The 17,411-nt window shown below is 51.3% G+C and overlaps 1 protein-coding gene across 4 annotated transcripts in view; it reads right to left on the reverse strand.

The window, feature by feature from the left end:
* The window catches only part of LOC140385128 (myelin basic protein), a 213,178-nt gene that overhangs the window by 152,843 nt on the left and 42,924 nt on the right, over nt 1–17,411 (reverse strand). For 3 of the 4 annotated variants that reach the window (XM_072466963.1, XM_072466964.1, XM_072466967.1), the window contains exon 2: nt 7,159–7,233. The exons of the other annotated variant lie outside the window; for it this stretch is intronic. In XM_072466963.1, the coding sequence (XP_072323064.1) occupies nt 7,159–7,218 (60 nt within the window). In that variant the 5' untranslated portion in view covers nt 7,219–7,233. The remainder of the gene's footprint in view (nt 1–7,158; nt 7,234–17,411) is intronic. 4 annotated transcript variants of the gene reach the window in all.

Raw genomic sequence — 17,411 nt, forward strand, 5'->3', positions numbered from 1 at the left:
AGCTTCGGATACTCCTGGCAAATGGAGCAGTTTTGGGCCACCTTCTCAATGTCGGTGTCGAGGCCTGGCCACCAGACATAACTCCGGGCCAACATTTTCATTTTGGTCACGCCTGGATGTCCATTGTGCAAGTCTGATAGTATCAGCTCCTGGCCTTTTTCCGGGACAATCACACGCGTCCCCCACAAGAGGATGCCGTCTTCCACGCTGAATTCTGACAGCTTGGAGGAAAATGCCCGCAACTCGCCTGGGAGCTGTCTATGCTGCCCACCATACAGGACTATGTGCCGAACCTTTGACAGGACTGGCTCCGTCTGGGTCCACTCACGGATCTGTGATGCCGTGACAGGCAAGGTGTCCATAAAATTTAGGGTTGCAACCACCTCACGGGTCGTGGGGGTTGACATGGGGCCGGTCGATAAAGGCAATCGGCTCAGTGCGTCAGCATTTGCTATCTGCGTTCCTCGTTTGTGCTCCAGAGAATACTCGTATGCAGCAAGCAACAAAGCCCAGCGCTGGATCCGTGCAGAAGCAATGGGCGGTATTGGCTTATCCTCTCTGAAAAGTCCCAGCAGGGGCTTATGATCAGTCACGATAGTGAAATGGCGGCCGTACACGTACTGGTGGAAGCGTTTCACCGCAAAAACCACTGCCAGGCCCTCCTTCTCGATCTGCGCGTACTTTTTCTCCGCTGCAGTCAATGTGCAGGAGGCGAAAGCTATCGGTCGCTCGGCCCCGTTCTCCATCTTGTGGGACAGGACGGTCCCAATACCATACGGGGATGCATCACATGTGACGAGCAGAGGCTTTCCAGGATCATAGTGGGTTAGTAACCCAGATGACGACAATTGTTGCTTTACCCGCCGGAAAGTGGTTTCTTGCGGCTGACCCCAAACCCAGGTGTGATTTTTCTTTAGCAGAAGGTGCAAAGGGGCCAGCGTAGTTGCCAGATTGGGGAGGAACTTCCCGTAATAGTTTACAAGACCGAGAAAAGAACGAAGATGCGAAGTGTCAGTCGGGGCGGGGGCATGTTGAATTGCGCGCACCTTCTCTGCGGCGGGGTGCAGACCTTCGCGGTCCACCCGATAACCTAGGTAGACTACTTCCTTTGCCTGAAATACGCACTTTGTGCGATGTAAACGGACTCCAGCCTCCGAAAGGCGTCTAAGGACAGCCTCCAGATTTTCCAAATGTTCTTGCTCCGACGTCCCTGTAATCAAAACGTCATTTAGGTAGACAGCCACACGTGGTAAACCTCTCAAAATGCCCTCCATAACACATTGAAAAATTGCGCAGGCAGAGGATACTCCAAAGGGCAACCGTGTACATTCATACAGGCCCCGGTGTGTATTAATCGTTACATATGGTCGGGAGGCAGGGTCCAGCTCCAACTGCAGGTAGGCGTGACTCATATCTAATTTTGTGAACGAGAGTCCACCTGCAAGTTTCGCGTAGAGATCCTCTATGCGAGCATTGGATATCGGTCGAGTCGGGAAACTGTATTCACTGCAAGTTTAAGTCGCCACACAAGCGAACTGTGGCATCTGGCTTCATTACAGGTACAATTGGTGCTGCCCAGTCAGCAAAATGGACGGGCCTGATAATACCCAAACTCTCCAAACGAGTGAGCTCCCCTTCTACCTTCTCGAGCAAGGCTTAAGGCACTGGGCGCGCCCGGAAATAGCGCGGCGTGGCTCCTGGTTCAACTTGGATACGGGCTACGGCCCCTTTTATTTTCCCCAAACCAGGCTGGAATACATCTGGGTATCGTTCTAGCACCTCAGTCAACCCTTCAGAAACTGTTTGGAGGATGTGCTGCCATTGCAACCGCAAATGGCGCAACCAGTCCCAACCCAACAGGCTGGGCCCATGGCCGCGCACCACAATAAGTCGGAAACGCCCCTCCTGGCGTCCATAGACAACAGGGGTCATTGTAGTTCCTGCAATGTCCAGTGGTTCCCCTGTGTAGGTGGCCAACCTGGCCTGTGAGTTGGTTAATGTAAGGGTCTGTATACCCTGCTTGATGCGGTCGAATGTCCTCTGGGCAATCACGGAGACCGCTGCGCCAGTATCCAACTCCATCTCCAGCGGGTGGCCATTGACCCGTACTGTCACCTTAATGGGGGCCACACGGGGAGCTGCCACACAATGCAGCTGCAGGCAGTCGTCCTCCGTCTCCACGTCCTCAGGAGTAGTCGCCGCAGGTTCATCCACATGGAAGGTACGGCCTCTGGGTTGGTCCCAGTTACGGCCCCTGGGCTGGTCCCAGTTTCGGTCGGAACGACGGCATTCTGGCGTCCCCAGGACCGCCGTCCGCGACGGGGTCGGAGCCTACAAGTCTGACACGGACATGGCTCCTCATCCATTGGCTCTGGAGAAGGCTCCCTTCGGGGAGGAATGTCCGATGGCCACTGGCGTCGGTCCGGACGTTGCCTCGCCCAAGGTACCGCAGGAGTGCGGGGGGACGTTTTTGGACGGAAAGGGTTGCACCCCAAGGCATGCACTTCCATTCCCTGTAGCTCCTGTACTCCTCGCTCTGCGCTCTCTCGGGACAAGACTATTTGAATGGGATGTTGAAAAGTCAATGTTGGCTCCGCTAACAACTTTCTCTGGGTGGCTGCATTGTTAATACCGCAAACCAAACGGTCGCGTAACATTTCTGACAAGGTCTCACCATAGTCACAGTACTCCGCAATCCTGCGCAGCCTGGATAGAAAATCGGCAAGGGATTCTCCAGGGGTCCTCTCAGCGGTATTAAACCGGTAACGCTGGACTATCGTGGACGGGGTTGGGTTAAAGTGTTGCCCCACTATATTCACAAGTTCATCAAACGTTTTGGTGTCCGGCGCAGCTGGGTACGTAAGGCTCCTAATCACCCCAAACGTATGCGGGCCGCAGGCGGTGAGCAATATGACCACCTGGCGCTCGTTTTCGGTGATATTGTTTGCCCGGAAATAGTAACGCATCCGTTGTGTGTACTGGTTCCAGCTTTCCAGCGCAGCATCAAAAACATCCAAACGTCCGTACAGAGGCATGGTGTAATAGAAAACAACTTCCAACCTGTATCCAACAAAAATCCAGGGAGGTGGCTTCAGCAGTGTAGACAGCTATTCACTTTTACCTTCGTCGCCAGTTTTGTAAGGGCCACGAAGAATCCAGCACGAGTTTAAGGATACAAAGTAATAACATTTATTTACTATAACATTTATACATAACAGTAACAGTAACTTCCCTTGCTACATACTCCTTCCTCCTGGTTCCTGAACTGGCCAGCTTATTTATACTAGGAGTTTCTCCGCCCCCTCATTGGGGAAGCTCATACTCCCACAGGATTGTGGGATAGTCATTAGTCCCCAGCCAATGGTAAGTAGGCAGGTTATAACACCCTTCTTTGCACACAACAGGAGTCTTGCATCCCTGGTACCATTCTGGGTGACCCTCTTCAAGGCCCTGGCATCCTTCATAAAGTGTGGGATTGAGAATTGGACACAAGGGTCTAACCAATCGTTTACAAAGGTTCACGACAACCTTCTTGCTTTTGTACTCTATGGGCTGGATGGTAGAGGGCGCCATATTCCTTGCCACCCAACCCTGCTGACAAAATCAGGGGGTGGGGGGGGGGGGCCACGAGGTGCCCACCCATGAGAAGAGGAACAACAGCCCCACAGCCCCGAATGGCTGCTAATAGACTGGAGGGGTGGGGGGGGGCTTTGGCCTTTCAGGAACAAGAGGCCCCGCCTCAGGGAGCGGAGGCTGGCAGCTTTCCAGTACCGGCAGTGCCACCGAGAGGGGTGGTCACTGCCAGTACTGCGCTCGGGGCTCGAGGAGGCGGGTTGCTCTGAATCCAGCCCCCAACAGCTGAGACGGTTGTCCCCAGGTGCCAAGTTGGCAGGTCCTGTGAGGGGTGGGGGTGGGTGGTGGTGTGGTTGGGGGGGGGGGATTGAGAGACCATGGAGCGGAGGATAACCTGGGGGTGGAGGGGGGGTGGGGGATAACACTTGTGTGGGGGGGGGAGGGGGGGGCTCTAATTGATCACAGGCCGCTTTTGTAGGTGGGACCTGCACCAGACAACGCAGGCAACCTACCACCTGCCAGCTTGGCTAAACCTTAGCAACGGGATGAGGCCTTCACGTTGTTGGTAATTGGCCATTTACAGGCCCCAGTTAACCCACAGGCAGCCGTGGACAAACCAGCTGCTAACTTTGACATGCCTTCCCACCTTCAGTACCGCCAGCAGTTAAGCTTATAATCCAGCCCAACGATTCTTATCTATAAAGTCAAGAATCCCCTGCTTTCTTAATAGTTTTATCAACTTGACTTGCCACCTTCAAAAGAGCTTATTTATGCATACGTAGTATTCCCTTTTGAAAATTAAAGCTACCCAGATGAATGGAGTGCCCCCCTGGCTCGAGAGGAACAGCACTTGTACGCCGTGCCCTTCACCAGTACGGACACATCAACAGGGCGATGACTAGTCAAGACGTGGATGCATTCTCAATTTTCAAATTATTCAAACACACTCTTCCACCTCTCCGCCAGCTGCCCCGCGCCCCCACAACTACCACCACCACCACTAATCGCCATAATGGTGTTATTGATAAAGACCAGCATCATGGGTCATTGTTTACAAAAAGATACAGGGGGCAATTCTCCGAGCCCCACGCTGGGGCGGAAAATCGCTGCAACTGCGCCATGACGCGGCGTGCGATTCTCCGAAGTGCGGAGAATCGGCGGCATTTGCGCCGGCACAGCGCCGACCGCGGGTCGCTGGAATCGGCGGGGCCGCCGATTCTCCGGCCCGAGTCCCGCCGGCGCCGTTCACCCCTGGTCGCTGCTGGCGGGAACTCTGCGCGAACGGTCGGGGGCGGCCTGTGGGGGGCTCCTTCACCGGGGCGGGGCCTCCGATGGGGTCTGGCCCACGATCAGGGCCCACTGATCGGCGGGCCGGCCTCTCACTCCCCGGGCCTACTTTCTGGCGCGGCCGGCCCCTGAACACCGACCCCATGTTGAGTTGGGGCCGGCGTGCTAAGGAAGTCCTCCGCGCATGCACGGGTTGACGCGCCGCCCATTTCGCGCCGCGAAAGGAGGCTGGAGCGGCGTGAACTGCTCCAGCGCGTGCTGGCCCCCACGTTGGTCGTACCCGGGCCCGGTTCGTGCCGTCATGAAATGTGACGGCGTCCACGACGGCACGAACACTTGGGCTCCATATTGGAGAATCGCCCCTGTAGAATTTGTATCCGATTTTGGAATCCCTGCAGCGTCGAAGGAGGCCATTCGGCCCATCGAGCCTGCACCGAACCCCACGAAAGAGCACGCGACCTAGACCCATTCCCCCGCCTGTCCCCGTAACCCCCGCGCATTGATCATAGAATCATTGAAGGAGCCCATTCGGCCCATCGAGTCTGCACCGGCTCTTGGAAAGAGCACCCTACTTAGGCCCACGCCTCCATCCTATCCCGGTAACCCAGTTGATCATGGCCAATCCACCTAACCTGCACATCTTTGGACTGTGGGAGGAAACCGGAGCACCCGGAGGAAACCCACGCAGACACGGTGAGAACGTGCAGACTCTGCACAGACAGTCACCCGAGACCGGAATTGAACCCGGGTCCCTGGCACTGTGAGGCAGCAGTGCTAACTACTGTGCCACCATGCTGGAGTGGGAGAGGGAGACAGGAATTTTTTTTTAAAACCAGAAAATAGATTTGCCTCCATTTTTTTGTAAAAATCGTCGTCGCTTTACAAAACATTTGGCCAACTTGGAAAAAAAAATTAACGGAGCCAGCAGAAATAATTGTAAAATATTACTCGGCTATTCGTGTATCTGAGATCAAAGATAACAGGGATGGAAGTGATACGCTGGCATCGTGGCTATGATCGTTACCTCCTGATGACCTGCTCAGATGAATATTAAATTAAAACAAACATGCTTTTCTCTTGAGGGTTGCCAACAGTGTCTGTAAACAATCCAGGAGCTTTCATAAACTCCCCCCCCCCCCCCCCCCCCCCCCCCCCACCCCCCCAGCACTCCCACTAATGGATGCTCTCAACATGCCCAACCTGAGGGTAAATCATCGTTCCACACCAACTGGAAAACAAACAGACCCTGGGACTGCATTCCCCCTCTAATTGTCTTTTCCGAAGAATAAACAAGAAAGGTTTTCACAGGCAATGATTTTAAGAAACTACAAAAGACATGTGACTTTTCTCCCGAGGTTTGCTCACAGCAGTATCTTGGTGGTCAATCCTGGGCGAGGAGAGGCTCCTACTTCGTACTCAGGTGAAGGTTGTTCTGATTACACAGGTGAGGGTGGGGTGGGGGGGCGAGCAGAGCAGCGGCCTAGTATAATCAGGCTGCATTTCCAGCAGGCAGAAGAAGAGTTGCAACTTTGTAGAAGGCAGGGCGGGGAGGCTGGTGCAATAGCTTCCTGTTTATCTCGCAAGTCAGCGAGCACTGTAACCACAGCCTTGTTTTATGAATCAGACCGACAGCTCCAAATAAGGAGGCTTTGGAAATCATGTGGCAACCAAATAATTGGGAGCTGTCTGGCCTGGTAACGCACACTCCGCAACAATCGAAAATTCCAGGTGGCTGGGTGGGTAGCTCTCGGCGGCTCAAGAGCTCAGAAGATGATTTTGTGGCCCGAGTCCCACTCCCACGACTTCAGCGGACTGGTCTGCGCTGCACAGAGAGAATCCGCTCTCTCGGGCAGAAGTGACAAGATCTCTTGGCCACTGTTTTGAATGAGGAGCAGGGGAGTTCTCGCCAGTGCCCTGACCAATATGTGTCCCTCAACCAAAAATAAAGTAAATCGTATGAACGCGATCGTACGGTGGTCGGTGACAGCTTGCCGCGTAGAGTTGAGCTGCCGTGCTTCACATGTTAATATTATGATGTTACAACTGTCACGGCACTTCATAAGTACTTCATTGTCCCAAAGCACTTCAGAGCCATTCAAAGCTTGTGAACATATAAATAAAAGTTGCTCCTTAACCAGACTGATACTAGTGAATCAATATCCTGTCCCATATTAAGTGACCTTACACACAGCCTGGAAACATAGAAACATAGAGTATCTAATTTTAAAACCGGAGATCCCATATGTGCACACACTTTAAAAAGAAAGTCACATGAATGCATCAAGCACATTTCCTTACTTTGGCAGACTGGTCAGTAGCAGAATGGTGATAGTCATGTTTACCAGATAGATTGCCCATGCTGACCCTTGGGAGCTGTGAAAGGAAAGAAATAGAGCAGGTTATTTGATATGGAAAATAAGATAGAGGACATGCAAGGTTCTGTTGAATGTATTAGAATTGGCAGCAACCAAATAGAAAAAAAAACCTCTAAACTGCCTCCTAGATCAATGGGAAACAAATGCACCTGGAGGATCATTTGGTATCATAGTTTCAAATTCCAAAATGCAGAGTCTTGATTCAGACATTAAATACTGCAGCGGGGGATCGAGGTCCATCTTGGACATGGCTGCAAACTAGGCAATGGCAAAATGGCCGCCCAAAGTCAATGCCAATTTCCTGTTCATGGACCCTGCTAATGTTCCAGGATAGTCTTTCAAACTCCAGGTGTTGGAGTTGGAGGACAGAAAAAAAAGAGAAGGCTGTTTAATGAGATGAATCTTGTCTGCCCATCAGGTAATAGACAGATGGCTCACTTTCCATTTGGCCGCAGGATGGTGGGGTTGAGCGCAGCTGCATGGAATGGGCTGAGGGCATGTCCATGGTGGTGGTTGGAGAGGGAGGATCATGTGACATAACCTCCAGGGATCCACGCAAAATTGCCAATCTTGCTCCATGGATTTTTTTTTTTAAAGTGTGGCAACAATGGGTTTGAGGACATGTAAAAGCAAAATACTGCGGATGTTAGAAATCAGAAGTAAAAACAGAACATTTTGAATAAACCCAGCAGGTCTAGCAGCATCTGTGGAGAGAGAGCGAGAGAGAGAGAGAGAGACACACAAAGTTAATGTTTCAAGTCTAAATGAGCCTTCTACAGAAAGGGTCCATTTAGGCCCAAAATGTTAACTCTGCCTTTCCACAGGTTTGAAGACAATCGTGCTACAAGCAGAAAGAGGTAACGACAAACACCATTAAACATTGCAACACTGCATTCAAGATTTGTATCTGGATTCAGCAGCGAAGGGGCAAGTGACGGAAAGAAACCGACAGATGTGAGAAGTAGGAAGAGAGACTTGTATGGTTAAGTGGGATATTAGAAGCTACCAGCAAACAGCAAAGGCTTTCAGAAGCAGTCAAGTAAAAGGGCAACAAAAGAATGCCTAGGACCACATTCAAATAGAAAAGGGGGCTGTTTTATTCTCTTGGGAAAGGCAGATGGTTAATAAATGTTTGTTAGTCTCAATGCAGACAGAGGAAGTGCACTTTCGGAACACGACAATATCAATTCTCATTTATAGACCATCTTTTCTTTTAAATCTTCTTTCCCCAATTACATTAAGCTATCCTCTGGTTACCAATCTGTCTGCAACGAGTAAAAAAACAACTGTTTTTTCCCTTTACACTTCATCAAAATCATCCATGATTGTGAACATCCCTCTTCAATCGCCTCTTGACCTCTCTGAGGAGGAGAGTAACACCAGCTTTTCCCGTCTCTCCATAAATCCTAAGTCCCTCATCCCTGGGACCGTCCTCGCACGTCTGCCCTGAATCCCCGCCACAGCCTTGGTATCCTTCCGTTGTGGCGCCCAGAACTGAACACCGTACTCTAGTGGCGGCCTAACTGGCGCTGTATAAATGTGTCATTTACTTGCCACTATTAAAGCCACTAACCGTATGCTATTTTAACAACATTCTTTATCAATCTGCCAAACATTTGCACACATGCATTCTCAAATCTCCTAATCCTCAAGTCTCGTAATCCATTGTGTCATTTTGGTGCAACTGCCCTTATGTGTGACAACAGCAACTTGCATTTATACACCGTTAACATAAAGCATCCCTGGGGGCTTTATCAGACAAAATCTGGCACTCAGCCACAAGGTGCGACTGACAAACTCGGTCTTGAATGTGTTCAACACTGAGCACCCACAGCTTGCAAAGAATTCTTAAAGACTTCCTTTCAGTGAAGAAACTGCTCATCTCAGTCCTAAAACACTGAGTCCCTGTTTTGAGACTTCCACACGTGGTTAAGGACCCATGACCAAACAAGAGAAAGCTTGTGGAGTGATTAATATACTTTGGCGATTAATTCCCCTTTTAACGTGTTTGCTTCATTCTGTTACAATCCCAGTTGACGTTATAACTGGGTGGGAAGATTCCAAACTGGAACTCCAGTTCAAAAGACTGTAATTTTAATTATTGTTAATAAAACATGGAGGAACAGAGGCACAGGACAGCTGATTAGTTTTAACAAGAAAAAATGACATTCATTAAAAATGAAAAGTTGGATTATTATACAATACTCCATTTACTCCCCCTTAGTTTATACACACAGATTTAAAGATTAACATGGATTACAAGGTACATCTTAATCTACAATGGTCTCATCAACACAAAGTCCTTTTAAGCACACAAGGGGCGGAATTCTCCCCCCCCCACGCTGGGTAGGAGAATCGCCAGAGCGCCGCGCATGTCCCGCCACGCCGCCCCGACGCCCGCACGCGACTCTTCCACCCCGCCCAAACCGGCGCGGCGAGAATCACGGCTGGCAACTAGGAGAATCACCGCTCGCCGTTTGCAACAGGCGAGCGGCGATTCTCCGGCCCGGATGGGCCGAGCGGCCTGCCCAGCACGACGGGTTCCCGCCGGCGCCGTTCATACCTGGTCGCTGCCAGCGGGAACAGCGCGGGAACGCTGGGGTCCGGGCCTCAAATGGGGTCTGGCCCACGATTGGTGCCCACCGATCGGCGGGCCGGCCTCTCTGAAGGAGGACCTCCTTTCCTCCGCCGCCCCGCAAGATCCATCCGACATCTTCTTGCAGGGCGGCCTCGGGGAGGACGGCAACCGCGCATGCGTGGGAGACGTCATTTACATGGCCCCGGCCGACTCATTTACGCGGCGCCGCCTTTACGTGGCGCCAAGGCCCGGCGCGCGTAAATTCCTTTTAAAAAATATATTTATTCAAATTTTCAACGGTTTTCAACAAAACACTCCAACCAGAAAAAAAAAGAATAAAGCACAAAACAAGCAAAAATTATACATGAGATTTCCAACAAAATACAATAACCCCCATTTCCCGGCACGCGTAAATGACGCAATGCCGCTCCTAGCCCCGAGGGCGGGAGAACAGGGGGCTGGGAGCGGGCTCCGATGTCGGAGTGAAACATTCCGGTTTTCACTCCGGCGTCGGCACTTACACGCCCGATGGGAGAATTGCGCCCAAGGTGACTGTGGGCAATACATACACTCCGCTCTGGACCCAAGTTAGTGCCTCTGGTTTTCTCCTCAGAATTGCCCCAGATGATTGTCATGTGAGAGTTTGCAAACTCCACTCCCAAAAACCCTCTTTAAATTCTTCTCTCATAAAAATGCTTTCCCTTGGCGGTTTGCAATACAAAATCCAGTCCAGGTTTTACAAATGACACTTCCAAACAAAGCTTCAGCTCTACTTTTAACAATAAATCCAGTCTAGGATTTCACACCAACAGCTTTAAGATTTATTTGTCTTGACTACTGTGCAAACTGCTCTCAATTGCTTTAGATCTCATTTCCCAGGTGGTATTAAAATGATCTCAAACGTTTCAGCTATCTCTAAAGTCTGCTGTCACACTAAATCTCAGAACACTTTGTTTACTCTTCCTTGAATTCTTCTGAACAATATCTTGGTCTCTATTCACTTAACCCTAGACTTCTTAAAACATTCTCTGTCCCAATTCCCTGGTTATCTGGATTGTAACTTGTACTTTGCAGCTCCCATCCTTTCCAGACTATCTTCTGGCAGAGTTGAGAGATATTCACTCCCCGAGATGCAGTCTCTAAACTAAAGCTTAAGTGCTTTTTGCATTACAAGGGCCTCCAGTTGCTGAGCAATGGCCACAGGCTTATACCTTCTATTTATTTTTCACACCATCGCCCTCTCTAAGCACAATAGAAACCCAATTAGAATTGAACCAACCCCCACACATACAAACACCTTTGTCCAGCATGAATCTAATTGCGGGTGCAGTTCAGGAAACCCCGTTGAGACCGGCATGGGTGAATCGCACGCACTGGACGGGTTACGGGCCCCCCAATGTGCTTCGCCCGGCATGATCTTGATCTCACCCAGCAAGGATGAGATCCAGATCTGCATATATAAATGAGCCGTACAGCACCTAGGGGGGTGGAGGGTGTTCTTGCAGGCCATTGGACACGCCCGGACTTCGGTGTCATCCGGATATAGCCAGGGTGCCCAGGTGGCACTGCCAGGGTTCCAGAGGCACTGGCAGGGTTGGGCCTGGGAGGGTTCTCAGGGACCTCAGTTTGTTGGGGGGGCTGGTTGGTTGAAAGCAAAGGGGGCAAGATCGGGGCTGCCGATCAAAATGGTACCCCAATCTCCGAAGAGCATTTCTTCTTGGCGGGATCTGCTCGCCAGGGGGAAGGAAGTGTGGCCTCGATGGAGAGGATCTCCAAGGCCAAAAAGCACGGAAAAGTTCCGTTGGATAGCAGGGTGATTCTTGGCAGTGCCTGACAGCAGACCTATGTTTAAATCTGCTGAATCTGCCCCATAGGTTTTGCTTCCAGGCACAGAAACATTAAACGCACCTCGAACTATACCTTATTTCTAATTGTTTCCCAATATAAATGCAAATATCTTAAAACTACTTTTTGTTTTCCTAACAATACAGAAGAAAGAAAATCCACCAGAAATATCATTTGAGTTCCGGATATAGCCTGGCAGAGCTACATGATATCGTTAGAAAATTATTGAAAACCAATTTGAAAGTGTGCATTTAATTGAAGTCAGAGTAACAGTAAAATGCTCTTCGGAGATTGGGGTACCATTTTGATCGGCAGCCCCGATCTTGCCCCCTTTGCTTTCAACCAACCCCCCCCAAAAAAAAAAAAATCTTGTTGAGGTCCCGGGGAACCGTCCCAGGCCAAACCCTGCCAGTGCCTCTGGAACCCTGGCAGTGCCACCTGGGTACCCTGGCTATATCCGGATGTCACCGAAGTCCCGGGCGTGTCCAATGGCCTGCAAACCCCCCCCCCCCCCCCCCAGGTGCTGTATGGCTCATTTAAATATGCAGATCTGGATCTCGTCCTTGCTGGGTGAGATCCAGATCATGCCGTGTGAAGCACGCTGCGGGGCCCGTAACCCGCCCAGTGCATGCCAGCTGTGGCACAGCTTCACATTAAAGGATGTCCGTAGAGTTTGGTTCTGCAGTAAAGATTTGCCCGTCTTTTATAGAGCTGACTATAGCTCCTGCTGACATCATCCCTTCATCAAACTAATACCTTGCACAAGGTGAATAAATCCAATACTTTTGGCTACTCCCAGAAGCCAAAGTGCCCAGGAAAACAAGCTCAGTTCCCAAAGAACAAATACTAAGTTGTTCCCAGTTATCCCACACATGCAGACGATCCTGATGCCAGCTAAATCATCTTTTCTGTCTGACTAGATTGGACAATCTTTTCATTCTATATAAGATTGCAGGTAATAGGCTTTATTCCAGAGATAAACTCGACCACTGGAATGAGGCAAAGATAATAACTGTCTGCAATTTGTTCCAGTTAGGCAGATGATGTGCATTGTGACTGCACTGTCTAATCCACGTTGGCTCCCAATCCAGCCAAGTACCTTTTTCATTTGAAATGTGCATCCTCCATGCTCTCACACCTCCCCTACCTCTGCCCGCACCTCCATGCTCTCACACCTCCCCTACCTCTGCCCGCACCCCCATGCTCTCACACCCTCCCTACCTCTGCCCTGCCCTACAATCAGAGATCTCTGCGCTCCCCTCTTGTGCATCCCTGGTTTTTCCATTGCCAGCGCCACTGGTGCCCGTGCCTTCAGCTGCCCTGGCTCCAAGCTCTGGGAACTCCCTTCCTAAATCCCTCTGCCTCTCTCTTTTACAATTACAGGCGGTCCTCACCGCCGGCAGCATCTTCCAGTCCCGCCAAAGGCGACCCTCTGTAAGAGGTTCCTTGGCGACGGGACGGATGAGCCACTTAAAACGCCGTAGACAGTGGCGGGACCAGGGAGATGTCACTGGTGACCCGGTTGCTGGTAAACATGCTGCGGGGGGCCAGAACTCTGGTCAAATACTCCTAATATCCACTTATCTGTAAAATGGTGCGAACGTTTCGGTGAAGTGCCTTGAGACATTTTATGGTGACAAGGTATATAAATGTTTGTTGGCTTTGCTGCCAGTCATGCCTCTAGATTCAACTATTCCAAGGCTGTGTGTTCCATCACATTTCTACCCCTCTTCCACTCTGAAGAAGAGGCCTACGGACTTGAAACATTAACTCTTGTCTCCCGCTCCACAGATGCCGCCAGACCTGCCGGGTTTTTCCAGCATTTTCTGTTTTGAATCTAATGCTCTCGTCTCTGGGGTCATCCAAAGCTCAGCTGCCTGTGCCTGAACTGGCAGCAAGTCAAGTTCCCCAATCGATCCGGTGCTCACTGACCCAACATTGGTTCCCAGTCCGGCAAAGCCTTCTTCTGAAATGCACATTCTTGTTTTCAAATCCTTCCGTGACCTCACTCCTCTCTCTGTAACCTCTTCCAGCCCCGCCACCCACTGATGTCCCTGCGCTCTTCCAGGACTGACCTCTTGTGCAACCCCTGACCTACACGCTCTCAAATGGAGAGTGCGACACAGGTAAAAATATTGAAAGATATTCAACGCTGACCCCGCAGGGGTGGCCTTCAGCCTTTATGAGGAAACAAGAACCAAAAGCACGACAGGTTTGGGAGTCTGCGGGAAATGTCCAATTACCCATAAAATAGAAATGAGACACCCTGAGAATGGAGGTTAACAGACAACTTAGCGCTTAGCGGCAAATTAACAGCATCATTCTCTGGGGTAGAGATAAGGGGCGAAATTCTCCTACCCGCCCCGCCACATTTCTGCCCCGACCGGCCGGCGGGAGTCTCCGTAACACCGGCCGGTCAATGGGGTTTCCCATTGTGGGGCAGCCCCACGCCATCGGGAAACCCCCCGGCGCCGGCAAAACGGAGACTCCCGCCGGCGGAGAGTGACGCCCCTGGATTCTCTGCTCCTGCGTCTAAGTGCTGATGCCAACAGAGGATCCACGACGGAAAAACTGACGTCACACCCGCACTGATTTCGCTACCGGTGAGGGGCTCGCACTGGCGCCGCGTGAAACACCCGCGGAGCACACGGGAAACGTTGGGGGAATCGCCGGATCCATGATGGGTACGCTTGATGCGACCATCAATTCACTCGAAGACACGTGGAGAAATAAACCGTGGTTTTAATCAGCTTAGAACTGAGCCTGCCTGTGACAGGTACAACACTGAAGGTGGCCCCGCAGGTCGGCAGCTCTTATACTTCCTGTAAAGGGGGTGGAGCCATGGGCGGAGCCCGTACATGCCCCAACATATCCCCTGTGGGTGGAGCCACACAATGGCCCATAGGTAGAGCCCACAGGGTTAATAACATAACACAGTGCACTGGTGAATTATCAGTAATTATACATTCACCACAACGCACAGGGCTGACAAGCTGCAGCTGTGCATACACTTGCACCCCCCACACACGCCCCAATCGCGCCTGAAAAGATGGGGTCGGTTGTGCTGGACTGCCTACCCGTCCACCGTGACCCCACAGCCCACCTCCTGGCCAGCCCACCACTACCCCCCTCAGCCCTGGCATAAGCTCCCCGGCCAGCAGCGCGGCTGGCGGTGACGGCTGGCGGTGCTGGACACTGTCCGTACGCCCTCTCTCTCTCTCCACAGCCGCCACGCCAGGTTCAGACCACACGTAGTCGGCGCCGTCGGGAACTCGGCCCATCGGAGGCGGCACATCGTGGGTGGACCTGATAATGAGATGCAAACGCAGTTGTGACTGGAGCACATCTCAATGACGCCGATTGTGAGGGGGCGGAGCATCCTGAGCCGGCGTCAAACCGGAGCTTGCCGCGATTCCGGCGTTGGGAGCTATTCTCCGTCCGATCGCCATTCCTGATTTCGACTTCGGCCAACATAGAATCCCGTCCAAGGACATTCTCGGCTCCTTGTAGCTTCCAGTATGTCCTGACAGTTAGGCATCAGCTCACCGCTACCTGTCCAGCTTGTCCCAACAATAAAAGGAATGAATATTTTGCTTGTCCATTGAAACTCAGGGAGGTGTTTTCAGAGACGTAAAGCTTTTTGTTGGTGGATTTCTATCTTTTCTTCCATTACAGTTCATTTCATCCTGCCCAACTGCCTGGGCGAGAAATGGTGATCATTTAAAAATGAATCGCCTTACTGGACATGTCAAACTCAGTGGGTGTGGTTATCCCTGGGGCGTCTGCCTTGAAATGAACCAAAATGATCGTGCACAGAGTCAGACACCCAACAACCTCCGGCACACGCACACCTACATGTGCGCGCACACACATATGCACGCATGCACCCCATCTAATCTCCCCTTCAAACAGAGAAACATGCTAGCAACAGATGGTTAGCATCCCTCAAGCCTGTTCTCTCAGTCAGTCAGGTCATGCTTGATAGGTACCTCACCTTAACTCACCCACCTTGGCTCCCTCACCCCAACACACTTATCGAACAAAAAAGGTAGTAATCTCAGCCTTAAGGGACCAGAGGTGGGTCATGAATTGCGTTGAATTTACAGGAAAGAAAAAGGCCATTGCCCCCCCCCTCCCTCCTCCCCATGTACCCACCCCCTCCCCATCCCCCTCCTTCCCATGTAGAGGCCAATTTCTGACAAAATGTGAAAAGGGACGGCACGGTAGCACAGTGGTTAGCACTGTTGCTTCACAGCGCCAGGGTCCCAGCTTCGATTCCCGGCTTGGGTGACTGTGCGGAGTCTGCACGTTCCCCCCGTGTCTGCGTGGGTTTCCTCCGGGTGCTCCGGTTTCCTCCCACAGACCAAAGATGTGCAGGTTAGGTGGATTGGCAATGATAAATTCCCCTTAGTGACCAATAAGGTTAGGTGGGGTTAACAGGGTTACTGGGATAGGGTGGGTGTGGAGATAAGTGGGGTGCTCTTTCCAAGGGCCGGTGCAGACTCGATGGGTCGAAAGGCCTCCTTCTGCACTGTAAATCCTATGATTCTATGAAATGCACGGAAAACAGGAGCCTAACCTCGAGCATAAAACAATGTGCAAGCATTAAATTTGCAGTAAAGATTAAACAAGCTGTACTTCCAGATACAGCAGTGCTTAAATGGTAACATCATTTTATTCTAATTACTGGTCAAGCTTCACCAGGAACAATGCAGGCGCCACTACTTTGCATAACTAAACAACATTCTAACTTGAATTGGGAGTTTTTGGAGCATCATAGCGAGTCAGAGTTTTTACAGCATAGAATGAGGCTCTTCGGCCCATCGCACCGGCTATCACGCACCGATTTACTCTAATCCCATTTTCCAGCACTTGGCCCGTAGCCTTGTGTGCTCTGGCGTTTCAAATGCTCATCTAAATACTTGTTAGATGCTGTGAGGGCTCCCGCCTCTACCACCCTTTCAGGCAGCGCGTTCCAGATTCCCACCCCCCTCTGAGCTAAAAGGTTTGTCCTTCCATCCCCTCTAAACCTCCTGCCCCAATAAATCTATGCCTCCTGGTTATTGGCCCCTCCGTTACGGTGAATAGTTCCTTCCTATCCATCCTGGGCGGGATTCTCCGCCGGCGGGACGCTCCATTTTGCCGGCAGCCCGGGGGGGGGGTTTCCCGACGGCGTGGGGCTGCCCCACAATGGGAAACCCCATTGTCCGGCCGGCGTAACGGAGAATCCCGCCGGCGGGTCGAGGCAGAAATGTGGCGCGACGGGGCGGAGAATCCAGCCCTCTACCTCCACTCAGCCTTCTCTGCTCCAAGGAAAACAACCCCAGCCTATCCAGAATCTCTTGATAGCTGAAAGGCTCCAGCCCAGGCAACCTCCAGGTGAATCTCCTCTGCATCCTCTCTAGTGCAATTGCTTCCTTTTGGAATAATAATGAATTGAGGACTTCTCCTGGTCCACGGGGAGCTCAATCAGTGAAATGTTAAAAAGTTCCAAAATATTATTCTCAGTAACCTTCATCGAAGCTGGCACACAATCCCCCAGATTTTAAAAGAGACATACATGGACATTCCTGACGAGGTGGGTTGTGCATTTCCAGTCTCCAACAAGTATTGTTCCTCACAAGCTGCTCCTGGAAGGGAGGCAACTTCTGTACAAATGACAACCCGCTGACAACACTGGGACGTGCAGCTCATGAAGGAACGATCAACTGCATTCCGTTAAAACACACATTTTAGCGCAGATAAAAGCTCCC

Source organism: Scyliorhinus torazame, chromosome 11, assembly GCF_047496885.1.
Source record: "Scyliorhinus torazame isolate Kashiwa2021f chromosome 11, sScyTor2.1, whole genome shotgun sequence".
NCBI lineage: Eukaryota > Metazoa > Chordata > Chondrichthyes > Carcharhiniformes > Scyliorhinidae > Scyliorhinus > Scyliorhinus torazame.